The 23,298-nt window shown below is 37.1% G+C and overlaps 1 protein-coding gene across 3 annotated transcripts in view; it reads right to left on the bottom strand.

Moving 5' to 3' along the window:
• TTK (TTK protein kinase) overlaps window positions 1-19,988 on the bottom strand; it is a 54,937-nt gene extending 34,949 nt beyond the window's left edge. For 2 of the 3 annotated variants that reach the window (XM_058307080.2, XM_058307079.2), the window contains exons 1-10: window positions 19,888-19,988; window positions 18,603-18,743; window positions 15,363-15,582; window positions 14,884-14,990; window positions 11,946-12,089; window positions 10,452-10,566; window positions 10,219-10,291; window positions 10,031-10,125; window positions 8,315-8,402; window positions 7,004-7,124 (exon numbers count right to left, since the gene is read on the bottom strand). In XM_058307080.2, the coding sequence (XP_058163063.1) occupies window positions 7,004-7,124; window positions 8,315-8,402; window positions 10,031-10,125; window positions 10,219-10,291; window positions 10,452-10,566; window positions 11,946-12,089; window positions 14,884-14,990; window positions 15,363-15,582; window positions 18,603-18,743; window positions 19,888-19,930 (1,147 nt within the window). In that variant the 5' untranslated portion in view covers window positions 19,931-19,988. The remainder of the gene's footprint in view (window positions 1-7,003; window positions 7,125-8,314; window positions 8,403-10,030; window positions 10,126-10,218; window positions 10,292-10,451; window positions 10,567-11,945; window positions 12,090-14,883; window positions 14,991-15,362; window positions 15,583-18,602; window positions 18,744-19,887) is intronic. The other variant, XM_058307081.2, reaches the window with a different exon arrangement.
• Between the last annotated feature and the right edge of the window lie 3,310 nt (window positions 19,989-23,298).

The following is a 23,298-nucleotide window of genomic DNA, read 5'->3' as shown; positions in this document are numbered from 1 at the left end:
TCGTTCATACATCCTAATTCCTTTTTGATCTTCTAACTAGATTCAATATTCATTATTGAAAGTGGTGTATTAAAGTTTCCTAATATTAATGTAGAATCACCTCTCCCTTGTGATCTTAAGTATTTGCTTCATATACTTTGGGGTTTTGCTATAAGATGCATATATATTTATAAGTGTTACCTCTTGTTGAATTGACCTATTTATCAGAATATAATGATTGTCTTTGTCCCTTGTAATTGGTTTTACTTAAAACCTATTTTATCTGTTATAACTATAGCTACCCCAGTTCTCTTTTGATACTACCTGCATGGTATTCTTTCCCTTTCAACCTTGTATCTTTCAATTTAAAGTGAGTCTCTTCCAGACACCATATAGTTGGTTAATACCAGCCTCTGCCTTTTGACTGAACAGTTTAATTCCAATTAAAGTGCCTACAGATAATGCATGACTTACTGCTGCCATTTGCTATTTAGCATTTGCAAGTCTTTTCTTTTTGTCCCTCAATTCTTCCACTAATAACATATACCTATACTTTTCCTATATCCCTCTTTCCTCTCCCAATTTTTTATGTACTTTGACCACTTATATCTTTGTACATTTTGTCTAAAATCATAGATTTAAATTACTTTTTATGTATTTGCATTTTAGCACCTGTTAAAAGTAAAATGGAGTACATCGAATAATATAATAATGCTGATCTTTATAATTATCCAAATGCTTACCTTTATCAGGTCTTTATTTCTTTATGTCATTTTGAATCCTGCTAAGTGTTCTTTCCTTTCAGTATGAAGAATTCCCTTGCGCACTGCCTGTTAGGAAGGTGTAGTGGTGAGGAACTCCCTCAGCTTTTGTCTATATGGGAATGTCTTAATCCTACCATCTTTGAAAGGCAGTCTCACCTGTTATAAAATTCTTGGTTGGCAGTTGTTTTCTTACATTCTGCTTCCTTCTTTCCTCCAAGTTTTCTAATGAGAAATTGGCACTCAATCTAACAGGGGCTCCCTTGTACACAACACATTGCATATCTTCCAGATTTCACAAGTGTCTCCTTGTCCTTTGCATTTGACAGTTTTATCAGTGTTTTCGTTTCTTAGGTACTCAAAGCAATACCATAAAATGAGTTGCTTTAAATAATCATTTGTTAGGTTACAGTTTTGTTATGGACATAGGTCCAAATTCGGGGCATCATCAAGGCAATACTTTCTTCCCAAAGACCAGTTGGCAGTAATTTTTCATTCCTCAGTCACAAGGCAAGGCACATGGCAGTACCTGCTGGTCTCTCCTTTCTCTACCAGGTTCTGCTGACACCACCTCTTGGCTGCTCCATCTGTGGCATGTGCTCTCTCTCTCTTTCTCTCTCTCTCTCTGTATTTACGCAGAGTCCAGTAACAGGATTAAGTTCCATTCTGAATAAGGTGGGTTACACCCTTACTGAAGTAGCTTCATCAAAAGATCCTGCTTACAATGTGTTTATACCCAGAGAAATGGTTTAGATATTTAAGAATATGTTTTTCTAGGGTACACACAGCTCCAAACCAGCACAATCAGTATGTGACAGAGCGTATTTTTCTTCAAAAATCTTATCTTGTTTGGCTTTCTCTGGGCTTCCTGGATGTGCATATTCACACCTTTTGCTAAGTGTGGGAAGTTCTCTGTCATTATTTCTATAAATATTTCTTCTACCCCTTTCTCTCTTCTCCTGGGCCTCCTATAATGCATTATGTACTTAATGGTGTCCTAGAGGTGCCTTAAGCTATTTTCACTTTTATGATTCTTTATTTCTGCCCCTCAGTCTGACAAGTTCAATTGTCTCATCGAGTTTGATGATTCTCTTTCCTGCCAGATCCAATCTGATGTTGAAACCCTCCTGAGAGTTTTTTATTTATGTTATTGTGGTCTACAACTCTAGTAGTGATGTTTGGTTTCTTTTTAAAATTTCTGTCTCTACTAAGATTCTCATATATTTATTCAGTTTTCCCACTAACCTTTACTTTTTTCTCTATATTTTCCTTCATCTCTTTGAACATTTTTAAGGCCATTTTTTAAAAAAGTCTTTGTTTGGTATGTCCACATTCTGGTCTTCTTTGTTGGTATTTTCTGGATTTTTACCCTCTCCCTATCATTTCCTGTTTATTTGATTTCCCAGGAGATAGATCACCTTCTCCATTTAAAGCAGGCAAGCCTTTGCCCCCGATTGTCCACATCTATAGTTTCTTACACTCCTTTTATTGTCTCAAACTGCTTTCACAGTAGTGCAAATTCTAGGAGAAGCAGGGGCATGCAGGAGTACTTTTTTTTTTTTAATAATTGATGGAAAAATACTAATATATTGCTATTCTGTACAGCTGTAGCTGTTTGGTACTGTTTATGAATTCCAAAAATAGATATTAGATTATGTTTGTAAACTGTTCCGTTCCTCTGGGCATATTATATTGTATTGGATTCAAAGGTTTCACTCTTACTTGATTAAATTATGTATAAGGCTTTGATTGGGCCATCTCAGTAGGACATTGAGTCCTCGCTCACCAAGGCAGCAGGGACTCACAGAGGAAACTACATGGCAGAGGAGATGGTTGGAGTTTTAATACTGAAGCCCCATGAAGTAAATACACGGAGAAACAGATATGTGAGGAAAGAGAAGGCTCCATTAGACATGGCAGAGGCCCTGGGAAGAGAGACAAGTCATTTGCCTGATAGTTTACAGCTGGCCTTGTGGAGATAGTAAAGCACCTAATCTGGAAAGAGACTAGACTTATCCTAGCCTACAGCTGATATTGGAAGAAGCTTACCATGTAGCTTTATGAGGAAGAGGAAAGCTGAATGTCAGCAGCCATCTTGCTCCAACATGCGGCAACAGACTTTGGTGAGAGAAGTAACGTAAGCTTTATGGTCTGGTAACTGTAAGCTTTTACCCTAAACAAACACCCTTTATAAAAACCAACACATTTCTGGTTACTTTGCATCAGCACCCCTTTGGCTGACTAATAGAGCAACCCACAGTTTGCTGTATATTTACAAAATGTAAATAAAAATACATTTATAGAGACAATTAGATTAGCTGTTATGTATGGAAGGGCAAGGATAGAGGGATTGAGAGGTGACTGCTAAGAGGCAGGGGGTTTTTCTTTTTGTAGTAATGAAAATGCTGTAATATTGATTGCAGTGATGAATCTACAACTCTGCAATTATACCAAAAGATACAGAATGTATGTACAATTTAGATGGATTGTATGGGATATCAAAATATTTCAATAAAATCACTAAAAAGAAGACATGATCAGTTATATCCATCCTTGGTCTTGGGAAAGAGGATTTTTACATCCCTTTCTGTCACCAGTGAACTAAGCAGGGACTAGATTCCACAGTGGCCTGCTGCTAGAGTGGGGGATGGGTGCCAGCAATCCTCACGCAGAGAGAGCAATATATTGATCTTTATCTTAATTTACCAGCCTTTTCCTCCTTCTCTTCTCAGATGCTGGACAGGGTTCTACTGACCTCCAAAGCTTCAAAATAGTTGCTTCTGACAATTCCTGCCTGTTTAATAGATGCTCTGGTGGAAAGACTGAATCCTGGAGCTCTCTACTCTGCCATCTCCCCCTTTCCTAAGTTTTTACTTAGAGCTTTATCAGAGACCATTCAGGATTTAAAAGTGGTCTTTACCAATAAATGGGTAAATAAAGAAATAAAAATGTAAAAACATGTTATAAAGTCATATTAATAAAGAAAAGCTAAATCACCAGTTTTCCTAGACCTCTAGTTTTAACAAAAATTTTTACCTGTACTAGAAAACCTTTAGTTTACTCTGTTGAGTAACTATGAATGAGAGCTTATAATACATCTAATACTATACAAATATCAAAATTCTATTCCTATCATGATTATTGATGCAAATATCCTTCACAAAATTAGCAAGTAAGGGAAGCAGATGTGGCTTAACCAATTAGGCTCCCATCTAGCACATGGGAGAACCCAGATTCAATTCCTACGGCCTCCTGGTGAAGGCAAGCTGGTCCATGCAGAGAGTTGGGCCGTATGGAAAGCTGGTGCAACAAGATGATGTGACAAAAGAGAGACACAGAAGACAGACAATGAGAGACACAACAAACCAGGGAACTAAGGTTTCTCAAGCAAGTGAGTACCTCTCTCCCTCATTGGAAGGTCTCAGGATCGGTTCTTCATGCCTCCTAAAGAGAAGATGAGAAGAGAAGACAAGCAGACACAAAAAAATATACAGCAAATGGACACAGAGCAAAAAGTGAGTACAAGCAGCAAGGCAGGGGTGATAAATAAATAAAAATAAATCTTTAAAAAAAAATTAGCAAGTGATATACAAAAGGGATAATGTTACAACTAAGTTATATTTATTCCTAAATGCAAAGTTCACTTAGCATTTGAAAATCAGTGAAATTTGTCATTACAGTATAAAGAAGAAAAACATATGGTCAACTCAATAGATGTAGAAAAAACATTTGATAAAATTCAATACCCAGACATGAAAAAAAACTATTAGTAATCTAGGAATAAAACAACTCACTCAATCTGATATAGTAGCTACAAAACTCTATAGAAATCATCATACTAAGTGTCAAATATTAAAAGCTTTTAAAATAAGTTTTTGAAATAAGGAATGTGATAAGAATGCTATCTATCACATCTTCTAATCATTATAGTAGAGGCCTTATCAAGTGCAAAAGGGCAAAGAAAAGAAAAATAGAATGGGAAAAAAAACAACAAAGGCTATATTATTCTCAAAAACGATTGTGTACACAAAAAACACAAAGAATCTATAGGACAACTGTTAGAATTAATTAGTGAACTTAGCAATGTTACTGTATCTAAGATCAACATCTAAAAATTAATTTTTCTATATGTCAGCAAGCAAGTAGAGTATAATAAAAAGATACTACTATTATCACATCATCAAAAAAAGTCATGTGTCTAGGAATAAATTTAATAGCAGATATATAAGCTTTCTAAAAAAACCTATTCCCTTTATAATGTTTCAAGACTACTTAAATGAAGGAATGCCAGGTTCATGGACTAGAAATAGAAAACTCAATGGAAAGATGTCTCTTCTTCCCAATTACTTTATAGATTCAGGCAGATCTCAATCAAAATTCCTTTTTTTTAAGGGGAAACTGTTAGATAGGATTGTACTATTTACTGGGATGCAGAACTTTCAGAGCTAAAACTGGGAAAGCCCCAGACAAAGTAGAATGAGTTTGGGACAAACCCAGTTTTGTCGCAAAGTTCCTCCTTAGTCCTATTAAAAGAAAAGGAAAAAATTACATCCTATTTGGCAATTTTTGTCAGTGCAATGATCATCCTATTCACGATCCTGCTCTAAAATCTTTATTAGCAACCTGTGTTGGGGAGTAAATCATGTACCGCACAAAAGACATGGCCAAGTCTTAATCTGTATTCCCGTGGGTGTGAAACCATTTGTAAATAGGCTTTTTGAGGATGTTATTTTTAGTTTCGGTGTGGACATATTGAGGACAGATTGAATCAGGAGGGGCCGTAATCCATATGACCAGCGTCTTTATAAGGCAGAGGAAATTTGGACAGAGTCAGTCAGAGAAGGCCATAGGAGGAGACGAAGAAGAGAGATAACCATGTGACAGCGGCAGAGATGCAAGTCAAGGAACAGCAAAGGACTGCCACAAGCCATCATCAGATTGCTACAGGGAAGCAGACATGGCTCAACTGATAGTGTCCGTCTAACATATGAAGGGTCCAGGGTTTGATCCCCAGGGCCTCTTGACCCATGTGATAAGCTGGCCCACGCACAGTGCTGCTGCACGCAAGGAGTGCCAGGCCACGCGGGGAAGCCCTGCGTAGGGGTATCTCACGTGCAAGGTGTGCACCCCGCAAGAACTGCCCTGCGTGAAAAAAGCACAGCCTGCCCATGAGTGGTACCACACACACGGAGAGCTGATGCAGCAAGATGACACAACAAAAAAGAGAGGCAGATTCCCAGTGCTGCCTGATAATGCAAGCAGACGCAGAAGAACACACAGCGAATGGACACAGAGAGCAGCCAATGGGGGAAGGGAAGAGAAATAAATAAAATAAATTTTGAAAAAAGAAAAAAGAATGCTACAGACTGCAGGAGAAAGCATGGTCTATTGAGACCTTAATTTTGGATATCTAGCCTCCAAAACTGAGACCATAAATTCCTGTTGTTCAAGTCAACCCTCTGTGTGGTATTTGCCATAGCATTTTTGACAAACTAAGACACTGTCATCTAAAAATAAAAAAACTATAAGCCTGGTATTCAAAATCTACCTAGTCCTAAATAAAGAAGGAAAAAAATAAATAAAAACGAATTCTACCTGGTCTTATTAATCACCTCTATATGACCTATATCACAGTTTTCAGTGTTATCTCTACCATCTCTTGCCCTAAAGTGTTTTTCTTTTGCTTATGTTATTCCCTCTATCTGAAACACTTTATTACTGCTATTTCTCCCTTAAATCCTAACAGTTCTTCAAATTTCTTATCCTCCTCTGAATTCTCATAGTATTTCATTTATGTGGTTTTCATGACACTCTACATTCTATCCAGCATTATGTTTATCAGTATATCTCTCACCTGATTATAACTTCCTTGGGATCCTGTTTCATTCATTTCTATATCCCTATAGCATTTTATCATAGTATCCAGAGTAGAAAATCAAATGTTTGAAGAAAGAGAAAATAGAGGGTTATCATACAAATACAGCTTCTATATCTTTTCCAGAAGGAATATTTGTTGGGCCGACAGAGAAAAATAACTGTTTCACTGTGTTTTCCTTTGCTGTTCCTTATATACACCTTTTTGGCAAATAAACTTTCTTTGCTACAGGATTCAATGCATTTGATTACTTTATATAATTCAAGTGAAATATAAAGGAACACAAACATTCTAATATTACAATTCTTAGGTGGCTACTCTTGCTTTCTCAAGCAATGAAGTAGTTTTCTTAATTAAAGAATTAGGCCTAGCTGTTTGTCATTCTTACCTTCTAATTTAGTTAGAAGACTTGATTCAGTTTTATTCTTTAGGGTTAATGAATCAGTAAAAATCTCACAACTTTTTTCATCTGACAGCAGAGTTTCCTTAGAGTGGATATTTTGAACAGTCTACATGAAAAGAATATGATATCAAATTAAAATAAATACCCATAAACAATAGTTGTACTAGCTTGTTTCACTGATCAATTTGCTAAAGTCTCGTCTATATGAAAAGATAGTTAGGAAAATTATTTAGTATAATAACATTTAGGCTCCAAACTCACAGCAAAGATTAACTTTCAGAATTATTCATTAGTACAAGGTGAAGGGCGCTAACAGTAAATGTGATCAGTTTGGTTGCAATGGGCTTAATAATCAACTGCTAAAATATATACAGTTAAAAAGACAGGCGGGAGCAGGTGTAGCTCGGTGGTTGAGCACCTGCTTCCCATGAACGAGGTCCTAGGTTCAAATCCCAGTACCTCCTAGAAAAAAAATAGTGAGGGTTAGAAAATTCCAATCCGACATAGCACATGCTTTAGGAAAGAGGAAAAATTTAAATATTTTGTTACTTTTATTACAATTTTATCCACCAAAAATAAAAGCATTAGTCAAAATTAATGTTTATGTAAGTCTAAGACAGTAGTTACTCTAAGTCTGGAGAGTACACAATTATCCACTATTCTGTAGGATAGATGTGATTAGGAAAAATATTTAAAGCATACAGTGTGAAATACAAAAAAGTATCACAAAGAATATACCAATGGAAAGATCCATACTATGATTAGAGGTGTTTAATGCAAGCGCAACTGAAAATTATAATCTCTAAAATTCAAAGTACTCAGTGACTAAAATTGTCTCTTATCTTTGAAGTGTACACTAAAGCTGCTCTGCCATGTTAGGAGGTCAGGATTGATTACCTAAGCCCTCACCTCTGCTCCCGACCAAATTTTACTCTCTCATTTTTGTCTAAGATTCCTGCCCAGAACCAAATGACTAAACACAAACAAACAAAACCTGGGGGAAAGGGCTTCCTCAACTATCCCCCAAACCAGACCAACTAAAATGCTTACACACATGCATAATAATTGCTACATTGTGGTTCTCCCAGGATAAGATTGACACTTGCTCTATCACTTTAATCTTAAAGAAAGAGTCTAAGATTCTCTACCACATCCCATTGGTGTCTCTTGTACCTGCTGAAGCAATAGAAATACTGTTGGGGATATCATTTGAATTGTAGACCTTTCCCCAGAAAAAACTCGTAGACCCTGGATCAGAAAACTTTGATGCATATAAATATTAAAAAACTGAAATACCTTTAGATTTCTCGATTCACAGGAATCATTATCACTTGATTTAGATCCAGGCACACTCAAATCTTGGCATTCTGACCCAGAGGCCTGTCTATTACCCATGAAACAAAAGAATTTTAATATCTAATTGGAAATTAATCTTCTTAATGTACTAATATTTTCATTTAAAAAGCTGCTTTCCAAAAATATGCAGGCTATTTTTTACAGGAAAATCTCTTTAAAAGACATTTTTTAAAATGGCATGACTTTAGTACAAATGGACTAACTAAAAAATTAGGAGGATAATGGACAATTACAAAAGTGATAAAGTAGATAGATTATTGCCTACTGCTTCATTACCTAATGAATAAAGTTGGAATGTGGAAAAGAACAGCATTATGTACTTTAAATACAATTCAGATTGCAAGTAGCTTACGGTTAAAAACTAGAGTTTTTATGGCCCTCAAAATGCCTAGCATAATGTCTATTAAAACAGGCATCAAAAAAAATGCCTGAGGGAAATGGACTTTGGCCCAGTGGTTAGGGCGACCGTCTACCATATGGGAGGTCCGCGGTTCAAACCCCGGGCCTCCCTGACCCGTGTGGAGCTGGCCATGCGCAGTGCTGATGCGCGCAAGGAATGCCCTGCCACGCAAGGGTGTCCCCCGTCTGGGGGAGCCCCACTCGCAAGGAGTGCGCCCGTGAGGAAAGCCGCCCAGCGTGAAAAGAAAGAGCAGCCTGCCCAGGAATGGCACTGCCCACACTTCCGGTGCCGCTGACGACAACAGAAGCGGACAAAGAAACAAGACACAGCAAATAGACACCAAGAACAGACAACCAGGGGAGGGGGGGAAATTAAATAAATCTTTTAAAAAAAAAAATGCCTGGTTTTATTTATTTATTTATTTTGAGGGGGAGAAAGTCTCTAGTCTTCAGCTATGTATTTGAAATGGAGATGAACAATATAATTTCCTAAGAGTTTTGGGCTTAACCTTGACAAACAAAATGATCTTGTAATATCAATATTTAATCAAGACATAAGTATAACTGAAATTTAATTACAGAAGACACCAACAAAAACAATCAGCTGTGATTCACTTGCAAAAGAATTCTTTGGAAGCTAAGGAATCTTTTCTACAGAAATGTTATAAATAGTGGTAAAAGTTAAGAAGAGATCAGAAAAGCTCTCACATAGCTGAGCTACACTGTATTTCCATTACTTTTAAAGGAATAAACACCTATACCCTGGATGTGATTTACAATAATTCATCTCATCTCTATCCAGCCTGCCTTATTTTTCAAAGTCCTCATTCCTGAATCAAATAAATGAATCAGTCATCCATCCCAATGAATTAGGTGGAAAAGAGAAATTATTACCAGACTTCCCTCTACCCCTGCTGTGGGGACTCCCATACAGACTAGGAAGAGACTCTTATCAGAGAGGCTACCCAAAAGTGTGAAATGCTCAAACATTAGTTTTTACCCAGCGATGTTTTCAGTCTTTTAAACTGCATGTTGACTTAGTAGTTTTTCCTCCATGTTTTCTAATTTTTAAAATAGTTCTTTAAGTAAAATAATTGTCTCTACTTATTCCTTTGTTCCTGACAGTATGTGGAGACTTAGTAGCCCTTAACATTGAAAAAAATTTAAGCATAATTACTATCACCCCAGAAAAGACCATTCTGCTATCAATCTTCTAGTATTGAAAACAAATTTTAAAAAGTCAAAACTCAAACATACCTTTTTGTAAAACTTGGTACAATAGAACCACCCATCTTCACATGATAATCTGGGCTATTGAGAAGGTTAACTGGAACTCTTCCAAATGGGCATGACTAGGAATGTTTTAAAAGATAAAATAACCAACTGAAAATTAACAAAGATCTCACCACCACGATCTTAATAAAAGTAGATTGAAAATAACTTACCTGCTTAGCTTTGTTTACTTGCTTTAAGGGAATCCGAAGACCTATTTCTGCATCTTCAGGGGGAATGTTCTCTCTAAACAGAAAGAAAAGAGCCCCAATTTTTCAAATAATAATAGTAACGTGTATTTCCACTCTACTGCTAAACACTCTAAATGCTGTTACATGGAAATACATATGTACACATAAATATAAATGTATGAATGTGCTTTAAAGAAAAGATTCAGTTTCCTTACCCATACAAAAACCTGGGTTTAATAGTCAGTCCTCTGGAATCACAACTGATGTTCCTATTCTGTACATGTCCAAATGAACTGGAGAATGACTCTAGGCCTGGAAATATTGTAGATGCTATAAAAAATTTGAAATTGTAGCTAAATTTGTAAAGACATAGGAATACACAAAAAAAGTAATCTTACAAATAAAAGTATTAAAAAAGTAAATTCAACAACAAAAGGATGATAATGGACAATGCCCATCCCCCCAAACAGAGAGTATCTTCAACTGCAAACAAGAAAGTTCCATCCATCTGCCCCAGGGGATCTTCTCAATTGGAAGCAGAGTTGGGCATCACCATCCTAAAATCCTCAAGATAGAGGAATGAACAAACATGAGGGGGGAATGCAACTATGGACTAAAATACTTATTTTTCTAGTAATGGAAGAACTTGCAATACTGATATAGACAGTGGTTATCAGAAGTTCTGAGGGGAGGGAGAGGGAACAATAGATGTAACAAGGGGCATTTTCGAGACATTGGAATCATTCTGCATAATATTACAATGACAGATAACGGCCATTATACATTTTGTCAAAACCTATGCAATTATGTCGTGCAAAGTGTAAATGTAAACTATATACCATGGTTAGTAACAATGCTTCAATGTGTTCATCAATTGTAACAAATGTACCACACTAATGAAAAATGTTAATAACAGGGAAAGTGTGGGAAGGGGAGGGTTTAGGGGTTGGGGTATATGGAAATCCCCTATATTTTCTTTTTTTATTATATATATATTTTTAAACATACTTAATTACATATATGTTACATAAAAAATATAGGGGATTCCCACATGTCCTGCTCCCCATACTTCCCATATTTTCCTATACTAACAACATCCTTCATTAGGGTGGTACATTCACTGCAACTGATGAACACATTTTGGAGCATTGCCACTAAGCCTGGATTAGAGTTTATATTGTAGTTTACATTCTCTCCCACACGATTCTGTAGGTTATGGCAAGATATATAATGGCCTGTATCTGCAGTTGCAATGTCATTCAGGACGATTCCCAAGTCCCAAAAATGCCCCGTTTTTATATTCTCAATGTAATATTGATGTAATCTAAAGCTCCTTTAAAAATAAAAAGCAAAAATTATTTTTTAAAAAACACAATGAAAATTAAAAAGTCAGTTCAAAGTAAATATTTGTCCCCAAAAAAGACTGCAGAGAGAAAATGTTTTCAAGATAACTTTCTAAATTATTACTTCATGTTCTATTTAATTACTTCATGTTCTCTTCAGTTACAAAAAGTTTCCCCAGGGTAAAGTCACATTCTCTATTTTTAAAAGCAAAAAGTCATTCTCTTGCTTAGATTGAGTTATTTTTAATATATTTCCAATGGGGATATTATTATACTAAATTATATTTTTCTATAAAATACTACCCGGAATCCTTATCTGTGGCTCTGCCTATCATGGAAAACAGATTAACACAATTTAATAGTTACCTAATAAACTCTTCTTTTCCTCCTCTGAAAGCAGCTGCTTTTTCTGGAGGTTTAAATTCTGTATGGCAATTTCCAACATTTCTAGTGGTACTGCTCCACATTCTACAGCTTTATGAAGGAGCTGTTTACTTTTTTTGCAATTACCTAACAAGATTAAAGAAAAATTTCATTTTAATGCAGCAATCTACATCCACCCAGATGCTTATTCATCACAAGGGAGACAAATTCAAAAGATTTAGTTAAAAATGTTTATTATAAGCCTCTTCACTTTTTTCCATAAGCCAAGAAACAATCTCTCACTTCCCATTCACATAATCAACTCTCATCTCATGACAATTCATACATACAACATATTTCCTTGTACAGTATGTAATTCTACATTATATATCACCACTGTTCACTTTAAAGTGAGAGTATAAAAAGCAGTTACAAAGAGACAGCTGAAGTCAACTAAAACTAAAACCAATTGATGAAGGTGTTTAGTGAAACTTAAAACCCTTGAAGTTACAACAGTCCCAGCATTAATCTGTTATAAAAAAGTATAATTATTATTATTCATAGTGACATTTGGTTATTAACAAAAGGTTGAAACACTCTGCTAAAGGGATTTGATTAAATTTTAAAAAGTAATGATAAAGATTAATCTTTAGCTCTCAGACTTAGCCACACCACTTCCCAAAATGTAAAATAACTGAGACACTGCCATTATAACCTTTGACTACAGACTGCCAAACAAATTTTCTTTCATCTGTAAACTTACCTTGTGTAGCAATTTGGCATTGTTTATGAATTCCAAAAATGGATACTGGATTGTGTTTGTAAACTGGTCTGCTCCTCTGGGCATATTAGATTATATTGGATTCAGAGGTCTCACTTTTACTTGATTAAATAATGATTAAGGCTTTGATTGGACCATGTCACTAGGGCATTGATTACCCACCCCCTTGGTGGGCGGGGACTCACAGAAAAACCACACCAGAGAGAAGGGAGTTTAGAGTTTTGAGCTGGAGCCTGGGAAGTAAACACACAGAACACAAAGGAATAAAGACAGCTCCACAAACATGGCAGAGGCTCCGGGAAGAAAGACAAGCTATAGGCCTGATAGTTTACAGCTGATCTTGTGGAGAGAAGCAAGCCTGAGCCCAGAATCAAGCCCGGAGAGAGAGACAAAGCCTAGAGAGCCTGATGGCCACAGCTGATATTGGAAGAAGCTGGGACCACGGAGCCATAAAAATAAGAGGAAGACTGAATGTTGGCAGCCATCTTGCTCCAACACATGAAAATAGACTTTGGTGAGGGAAGTAACTTATGCTTTATGGCCTGGTAGCTGTAAGGTTCTACCCTAAATACTCTTTATAAAAGCCAACACGTTTCTGATATTTAGCATCAGCATCCCTTTTGCTAATGTACCCTGTATATTTAGGCTAAAATTGCTTTATAAATATTTTATGTATACATCATATATCTCATGAGAATATATTATCAACATTTATGGGAGCCACCAAGTTATGTTATGTGCTTGGCACTTACAGTATAAAGATTAACAGATGGCCTCTGGCTTTTGACACAGTTTACAAATTTTAAGAATATGTTTAAGCAGATGTTTATTAAGAGTAGTGGTAGAATTTCACATATTGAATACTCAGACAGTGTAAGAAGAAAGGCTTAGATAAGAACTGGTAATTAGGGAGCTTATTAAATTCAAAAACCCTTTGAGAACCTGATAAAAACTATGGGATGTCCTCCCATCCTACAAAAATCTACATACACACCAAACTGAAATCCTATGTAGGATTTCAGAGATGCTGTTTATTTTCTGGACACCTATTCATCAGCTCAGGCCAAAATAATCACAATTTTGACCTTGAGGCCTCTACTACCTTCAGTAGTTCAGATAAGTTTATTTCTTTTCTCTTTTTAAAAATATTGTTTGGGATTTTCAGTATTTATGTGTTCAAAAGAAATAATGTTTATAGTTGATATTAATACCTCAAAAATATTTTAGAGTAGAATGAAGGGGAGTTAGGGTCTTAAGGGCCTGACAAGAGATTATACTTACTTTAACAAGCTAGAAGAAAGAAACAAATTTCCTAGATAGGAAAGGTATGCTTTGGGGGGGAAAAAATCTCTAACAGGACTCAGAAATCATCTGAATAGGTAGAAGTTCAAACCATCTCATGAGGTTGTACAATGCTTTTCTCCAGCCTCAATCTGGGGACTACTCTCCAACTAACCCCTGCTTTGGACACCATCAAGGGGATTCTGGCTGACTCAAACCAGTGATAACATGTATGTCTCTAGAGGTAAATGAGATCAAGGTTGGGGCAGAACCAAATCAGAGAGAAAATAGGAACATGTGGCCATAGAGTAAACTGAGGGTACAGTCAGAGGCCCTGGAAAACAAAATGAGAGGAAAAGGAATGGTCTGCCTAAAAATGTCAGATGAAGTGATTGTCCTCGTCTTATCATCAGATTGAGATTAGTAAGGACTAGTAAGCAAGGAATATAAATTTCTACAGTAGTTCACTTACTTTTAAAGGGCAACTAACAATTATTGCTACAACTATATTTTAGTGTATATTTTGGTGCCATGAAGTTATGGCATAAGAAAAGCTTATCTGAGCTCTCGCTTAAACGACTTATATCCTACATCCCACAAATACTCAGTGAGGCTACTTCTTTTAGCTGCTTCCTGAATTGAACTAATGGCACAAACATGATCTTCGTGCTTTATTTCCCTATATTTCTCCTTACAAGTAGAGGAGCTAATATAACGAATAACTTCTGCAGTTACACGTAGGCAGCATTTCCCCTCATTTTGTCATCTCATCAACTTTAATGCTTTTGCCTCAAATTTCCATTTCATATATTTTATTTACTATTAGGACATGAGTTCAATAGAAAGTTATCTTCTACAGATTTGATATTTTCAGATTACCTTGTGATAGTTCAAATTGTGCAAAAGATATATGCACAAAAGCAAATTTCTTGCAGTTTGCTCTAGCCATCTGAAAGTAGTCACGTGCATCATCTGGCTCTTGAATGCTGTAAGATATCATAATAAAGATTTCAGAGCCAAATTTTAAGAAAAAGGATACAGCTACCTGAGTTGGAAAACGCCTCATTCTAGTTTCTAAAAGACATGAATACTGCTTTTCTTTGTGTGTTAAATTATACAATAATGAGTTGATTTTAAAAATCTTTCTAGACAGTTTTGTGAAGCTACATATGTACTAAAAGGAGGTTACATTATTCCCTTGTTAATTATATACAAAAAAGATTTGGTTAAAATGAAAAATTTAATATTTTACGGATTCTTGTCAGTAATCCTGACAAGTTTTCATTTTACCTCTTTGAAATGTACTTATGTTTTATATAATGTAATTAGGTAAATGCAGTTAAAATACCAATACTTACGCCTTTAATTCAGCAAATCTCACTTGAATTTGAGCAAAACTCTCATTTTGGCCATATTTATCTGGAGGAAGTACTTCAATTGCTTGACTGTAACGACCAATCAACTTATTTAAAAGAGCATCATTTAGGGGAATACTGTTTTTTTCTAGTTTGAGCAACAAATTTAACCAGTCTTCTGGGTTGTTCGCCATCATAATTTGATTAACAGTTCCTGAGTTATCTGAACAAAGGAAACAAACTATATCACAACAGAAATAAATCATAAAACAAATACCAGCCTGCACTTTCCCCCAAATTACAATCAAACATTTATATTCTCAGTATCAGTGTACACAAACTCCTTGCAATACTTTTTAAAACATTTAGCAATTCATTTTTAACTATAAGCAATTTATTTAATACAAATTCTTTATTTTTTATTTGAGTAGTTGTGAATTTACAAAACAATCTTACATATCATACAGGCAAATGTTTTTTATAAGGATATACTTTACTCCAAAAAGATATATAATTTACTTCAAAAAACCATATATTTTTAAGGAAAACAAAAAGAATGGAAATAAGTTTAAAAAATGTAGTCTAAGAAAATGTATGCAATAACAGCACAATTATAATTAGAGCATCCTAACTATCCAAAGAAAACCTAAACATCTTCTACCATTATTTGTACCAACTTTCTTGGAAAACTTTTCGTTAATGACTTATTCATTAAATATTTAATATATTATCCTAACAATATTCTTTACAACCTTATCTGCTTAACATTATCTCCACACACCTTAAACTTACTTTAAAACCAAACAGGGAAGCGGACATGGCTCAACTGATAGAGCATCAATCTACCATACGGTGGGTCCAGGGTTCGAACCCCAGGGCCTCCTGACCTGTGTGGTGAGATGGCCCATGTGCAGTGCTGCCACGTGCAAGGAGTGCTGTGCCACGCAGGGGTGCCCCAGTGTAGGGGTGCCCCACACACAAGGAGTGTGCCTCGCAAGGAGAGCCGCCCCGTATGAAAAAAGTGCAGCCTGCCCAGGAGTAGGGCTGCACACATGGAGAACTGACGCAGCAAGATGACACAACAAAAAAGAGATGCAATTTCCCAGTGCTGCCGGATAATGCAAGTGGATGCAGAAGAACACACAGCAGAGAGACAAAGCAGACAAGGGGGGAGAAGGGGAGAGACATAATAAAATAAGTCTTTAAAAAAAAGAAAAAGCAAAGAGCTTCACAAAAGATAAGCAACTATCTGATAATTTTCTTCTCTCTCCAAATTTTTCACATTTCTACTAGAGGCCCTGCCAATTTCCTAGTCCCACAAACCCACAGCCATTTCTTTATCCTTCTCTTGATCCTATTACCCACCAATCCCTTCTACTTGGATATATTTCTAACTCACATCTCTACCACCCTGGTCTAGACCTTCAGAGGACTTCTGTTCCTTCTCTGCATGGAACCTCCCCAACCTACAGAAAAAGGAAGAATGTCCAGACATAATTTGCACATTGCAATATACTTATTTCTTTTAGTGTTGTTTTAAAAAGATAATTCAAATGTCTTCCCATTCAGCATGTATTACCGTTACTAAGCATTAATAAATTCAGATTTCTCAGAGAAGCTATCATTCCTTCCATAACCTTCAGTTACCACCTTCAACAAAGTTTAAATTTTTACTTTTCGGGAAAAAAAGTTTGTGCTTTCTACCAAAACATAGTGCATTCACAACTTTGCTTTTAGTTTTAAATTTATTTTGATCTGATCTTCATTTTCCAGTTTTACCTCCTATTTTATTTTCTTAACAAATTAGTCTGCAAGATGTTACAAAACACATTTTCCCATCTGTGGTTTTGCAAATATACTGCCCATGCCTCTGAGTACCCCATTCTTCCTGTATTGGACACTTAAAGCATTTTATGTTTATCAAGTTAGTATTCACATGATCTTTATTACAGCATTTATTGCAATGTAGTATAGTGGATTCAATAATTCTTATCTAGAAAGAAACCATGGTTTTAAGTATCTTCACCAATAATACAACATCTTATATCACAATGATCAATATATGTTAAGTGTTTATAGTTTTGAGTGAGCTAAGGATCAAATGGACTTAAATAAGGACTCATCTACTTGGTATACAAGATTGTTAGAGCTATTTAAATATAGTGAAAAACTATTAAGACTTTAACACCAAAATGATCAGTTTCTAGTTGTTTCAAGTGAATGTGACCTGCTACCCTGACTAGATTACAGGTCCCACCATTTATTTTTATTCCATCATCCATTAGCGGTTAATATTGAAGTAATAAACTTATCTGATGCTCTATTTTCAAAAGACCTCAACAATCTGAAATATAGTGAAGAATCTGGCTTCTGGGCAAATACCTTCCACAAAGCTAGCATCTTGAACTTCGGGCACTTTCATTGATTCATCATTCAATATTTAAGTATCTACCAGATGCCGGGCACCTTTCTAAGCTCTGTGGATATATCAGTGACTAAAACAAAACAACCCTGACTTCGTAAAGTTTACTTTCTAGTGGAGGAGACAAAAAATAAACACTTTAGTAAATATACAAAAGGTGACTAGTGCTATGTAAAAAAATAATACAGAAGATACACCTGTAGCACAGTATGTTGCTATTTTAAATGGTGGGGGGGGGGGCTAGCGAAGGCCTCACTGAAATGACATTTGAATAGAGACCCAAAGGAGGAAAGAAAGTGGGCAGATTTCCAAGCAGAAGAGGAAAGGCATTGAGATAGGAGCTCATCTGGCATATAGGAGACATTAGGAAGCCACTGTGGCTAAAGCAGAGTGAGTAAGGCAGGAAGAGGAAAAAAGCTCAGGAATAGGAAAAAAATCATAAATGGAGTGTCTGACTTTAAATCTGTACATAATTTAGGATTGGTGATGCTTTTTAAGTTTGCAGCGAAAAAAAAAGGAATAGAAAAAATTGGCCTGTTGATGGCAGGCACATCAACAGAAATAACAGCTGACAATAAATGAGGTTAGGAAAATCGCCTCTGAGCATACCATAATAAAAGATGTTGCTTCCTTTTTAAAGGAAGCATAATATTATGAATATTTCCACACAAAGGGGTTAAAACACAAAATGTTGATACTCTATTGGGGAAACATGGATTACTGAGAAAATTATGTAAATACACAGTGGTTAATATCTCATTTCTTTACTTAGAGGGTCCTCAATAAGCAGTTATTACTTTAAAAATAAATAAGAAACTCACCTGTAGTATCAGCAGAGACTTTATTCAGGCTTAGCTCATCAGTAAGGTCTTCATTTTTTATTTTATTTTTAATATCTCTCACTTTGTTCATTATGGAATCAATTGTCAATTCTCTGCCACTTAAATCCTCAACTTCCATTTCTAAGAAAACAAACACTGACCTTAGTCATAATTCCTATCTTTATTACCATCAAAGAAAAAAGTCACAACTAGTCTTTTAGAACCCAGAAAGCAAAGCATTAAGTTTTATGAACACATCTAAAGGCAATGTTATTAGGGAAGTATTGTGGAGCTGTGCACAAAAATAGACACATGGTTGTAATTAGTCCAGCAAGGTTTCTGATAGGCCGGATACACTTTTTCTTCTCAATGAAGTTACACTTTGGAAGACATTGCACAACAGAAATGACTAACCCTTCCTTAAACCTTCAAATTTTCCTCTACTCACTGAAAACCTTTGCTTCACTCTTTTTCCAGAGTGATTTTCTTCGGATTATCTGAAAATCCAGTTTTGTTTTCTTTAAATATGATGAATTGTTTAGATTCTGGCAGACATAAAGTAGCCTTCGGGTAATAAGAATGAACATTTCCTTCACTCATCCGTTTTATAGCAGTAAATCTTCATATTGCAAGCAGAACATATACATCACAACCCTTTATTGATAAATGGGGTTTCAGCAGTTTTGTTCCTTTGGATAGCTGAAGAATCACGATTTGCTATCTTAATCATTCTAGTATCAAGAATCTCTTGTACTCTAGTACTCTCCACTTGTCCATATTACAAGGTGGTGTTTGTTTACAAGTGTCACCCATCTTTCTTCCCGTCAGTCTCTGTGATTCTCAAGCATCAACCCAGTAACCCAGGTCCCTGATTATAAATGTTGCCTCTGTCCTCGAGTTAACAAAAAAGATAAAAACGGGCAGCAAGATATAACCCCTCCTATGAAGCCAGGTGTGAAGGAAAACTCAGCATAACAACCACCCTCTCCTCTCCCTGATCTAACTCAACCAGACATAAGAAGAAGTGTCTTTTGGGAACGCATCTCTCCCCACAACTTCTCTCCAGGTGCCCGCCAATTTTTCTCCCCAGAGAGGTCCACATTCCTCCCCTATTTTCTGGGCTCTCAAAAGTATCCCTCACCGTCCTACAAACGGGCGGAGGCAGCAAGCCCTCTCCTCCCCCTTCAGTTCGTTTAGCCGCGCCCTACTTCGCTTACTTGGCCCAGGGCCGCCCCCTCCTCGCGCCCACCCTTCACCGACACGCAGGACTAAAAAGCCCACACACCGGCCGCCGTCGTTCCTCCGTGTGCCCGCGAGGCAGTATGCATTGTCAGGAAGCAGAGCTGAGACGCAGAAAAATGGAACCTAAGCCCCTCTCCTCAAACACGTTTGAATTTCCCCGCCGCTAATGCCGCGGCCTTGCATTGGCTGGTGCGCATCACGTGGAAACGTCTGCGGTGATTGGCGCATGTGCGTCGGCCTCACACCGCCCCCTACCGCCCCGCAGCTCCGCCCTGGCCCAGCGGCGACTCGGCGCCGCCCCTCGGAGGGTGTGTCCCGGTCGCCGTCGGCCCGCCGGGTTTTCCTGCACTTTCCAGTTTAACCAGGCCTGATTTTTGCTACGGAGGAGCCACTCCCAGATGGAGCTATCCGGTTAGAGGAAAACTGGGGCGGGAGCGGCTGCTCCTAAGGATAATACTCAGTCACCTAGTATCAGGACCTAACAGGTACACCGTTCTCGGCCCTTCACCCCCACCTCCAGCCCTAGGTCCTCAATGCCGACTTTAGGGAGGTTGTGACAATAAAGGAGCCTTCACAGCGCACGTTCAGCTCTGCCGTCCGCTCGGTAATCACACTTAAACCCTTACGCCATCCTTAAATGATTCCTTGCTTCTCTTCAAGTCAAGGCCCTACCCTTTGTCAAATTCCCTGCTGCCCTGACTGAACTTCCTTTATGAGTCTACCTCCCTCCAAACCTGTCCCACGCAAGGGCTCAGGTGGCACCTCCCTTGTAATCTATGCTGCATTTGCTGCTAAATGACTTTGTGGTCCAGAGAAATACTCTGTATCTCTTCATCTGCGAATCGACAGGCGACACCTCTGATGTGCCAGGTTTATGAAATATGCTCTATGATAGGACAAATTGGTTGGTTTTGCCTATTAATATATGTAGCAAACTGCAGCTGACCCTTGTTAACTCTCAAGCTGTCTTTAGAACCGTCCCATTTCCAGCTCTGGCTACCCACCCCGTCAGCATGAGAGCCCTTCATTACTTAATGTATTTCCATAATGGCTGTGTATATGTTTTTGTTTCAGCAGACCAAAATGATTTACTATACCATAGTTGGCTAATCCTGGCCTCTGCACCATTGAGTTCATTATTCCACCAATTCTTGTTGATCTCTTTAGGGCCTAATTTCAAAATTTGCGTTTTCCTAGAAATGCTGTTGCTTAATAACCTCGCCCTAATACTCCTTTCAGTACGCTCATTTAGTGATCTCTTCTTGGCTTATTATAGCTTTAAATACCACATCTATGTTGATAACTTCAAAATTTAGATCCCCTCTTCTCCATAGGATATATCTCATATATCCTGTTTACTTACATCTCCACTTAAATGTCTAATAGGCATCTTAAACTGAAATGTCCAAAATTGAGTGCCTGATTTTTCTCTCCAAGTGTACTTCTTACAAAAGTTCCTTCTCTGTAAAAGAAAATGTTACTGTTCCGTTGTTTTTTTTTTTTCAGGCCAAAAATCTTGATGTCATCCTGAGATAGGATAAATTAAGGCCCTAAGGAGGAGGGGCAGAAAACCCAATGAGTTACACAAACACCACCTGGAAAGAAATCCTGAGGCACAGTTTTCAGCCTGGTAACTCAAAGACAAGTTAACACAAACAAGTTAAAAGGCAGCTAGCAGCAAGCACCTACCTAGCAGTTCCATTATCTGAATGTATCTTGCAGCATTCTCACAGGGCAGAAAGAAAGAAAAAACAGAAAGGACCCTACCATCATCTGCCTGCTTTTGAAACCCCCCTACCTATTTAGGGCTCAAGGGCAGTAGCCAAAAGCTAATTACCACCAGACAGAAACCCTTAGAAACCAAACCACCCAGTGAATTTTACCCCTTTGTCCTAAATACTCCAATCAGCATAAACCCTAACCCCCAGTGAAAGCCAATAAAACCAGAAACCCCTAGAGAGGGGGTGTGCATGGCACCTTGTAGCACGGCCCACACCCCTGTCTCAGATGTGTAACTATCTCTTTTCTAATTTCTTAATTACCTCTTTACACCCTTGCTTCCCCTATGGCATGTCCTTAAATTCCTTTATGCGACAATAACCAAGAACCTCCATGCTGGTTCCAATAACAATCCTATCCCATAAAGCAGATTGGGTCAGCTAACAAGAAATTCCTGGAATCCTACCATTTCTCCTGATCTCCACTGCTACCACTGTAGCCCAAAGCACCTTTATCTCACCTGGGTTACTGTGGTAACCTCATGATTGGTTTTCCTGCTTCTGCCCTTGCCTCACTTCAATTTATTTTTAGCAGAGTAATATTAAATCAAATCATATCACTCCTTTGTTCAAAACCCTCTAGTACTCCCGGTCTTGCTCAGAATAAAAGCCAAAATTCCTTACAATGGTCTTAATCTGTACTGTACAAATGATGTGGGCTATGGGTGGAAGGCTCTTTGTCTCTTCAGAAATAACTAAGCTGTTTGACTTGTGTCTCTTCAGAAATAACTAAGTTGTTTGACTTGTGAGTGTGGAATGGTAAGAGGCTGCAGTCCTGCCCTTAGGGACGGTGACAGCAGGCTCCAGTCCCAGGAAATGTTTAACAAAGCAAGAGCTATAAACTTTAAGTATTTAAGAGAAATGCAAAAACCAAGGCTTATCTAAAATGTCTGGAGTCCTTGCTAAAAGCTTACCTAAGATGTGAAAGAGATATATGCTAATTGAAGCCTATTGAGAACTGAAACAAAGAGACCATTTGGCCTTTCCTCTCTGTATAAAAGACGTTTGAAAATCTTGTTCCGGGCTCGGGATTCAAACTAAAAGCTCCCGAGTCCGGCCAGCCGTCAATAAACCATTTTTTTCCTTCTCAAAATCATTCCTGAGTCCTAGCCTCTCTATACTCAAATAATTGAACTTCTCTTAAATTCCACAACACAAATGGTGGCCATTAGCCATTTGTATGGCTGAGGAACTGAATTTTTAAGTGAATTAAATTAATTTAAACTTAAAATTGATAGTGCAATTATTGGAAAACTTTAAATATGTTTGGAACAACTTGAGTATGTGTGTCTACTTTTTCAACTATTTTGTGAAATATAATGCAGATTTAATATTTCCCATGAAATAGTTGGAATTTGGTATGTGCTATAAGTGTAAAATATACTGGATTTTGAATAGTTCGGAAAAAATGTTAAATATATTATTAATAGTTTTTTAAGTATTGATTAATGATTGAAATGATACTTTTGATAGGTTATTAAAATATATTATTTAAATTAATTTCACCCTCCCACAGACCAGAGGAAACTAAGGAATCATGACAACTAAATGTAATATGGTACCCTGGATTGGATTCCAGAATAGAAAGAGGACATTAATGGAAAAAAAATAACCTGGTGAAATATGAATAAGATCTAGAGTGTAATTAATGGTAATGTACCATTCTTAGTTCCTGA

Source organism: Dasypus novemcinctus, chromosome 11 (assembly GCF_030445035.2).
Source record: "Dasypus novemcinctus isolate mDasNov1 chromosome 11, mDasNov1.1.hap2, whole genome shotgun sequence".
NCBI lineage: Eukaryota > Metazoa > Chordata > Mammalia > Cingulata > Dasypodidae > Dasypus > Dasypus novemcinctus.
This window is presented reverse-complemented; position numbering and strand designations above follow the sequence as displayed.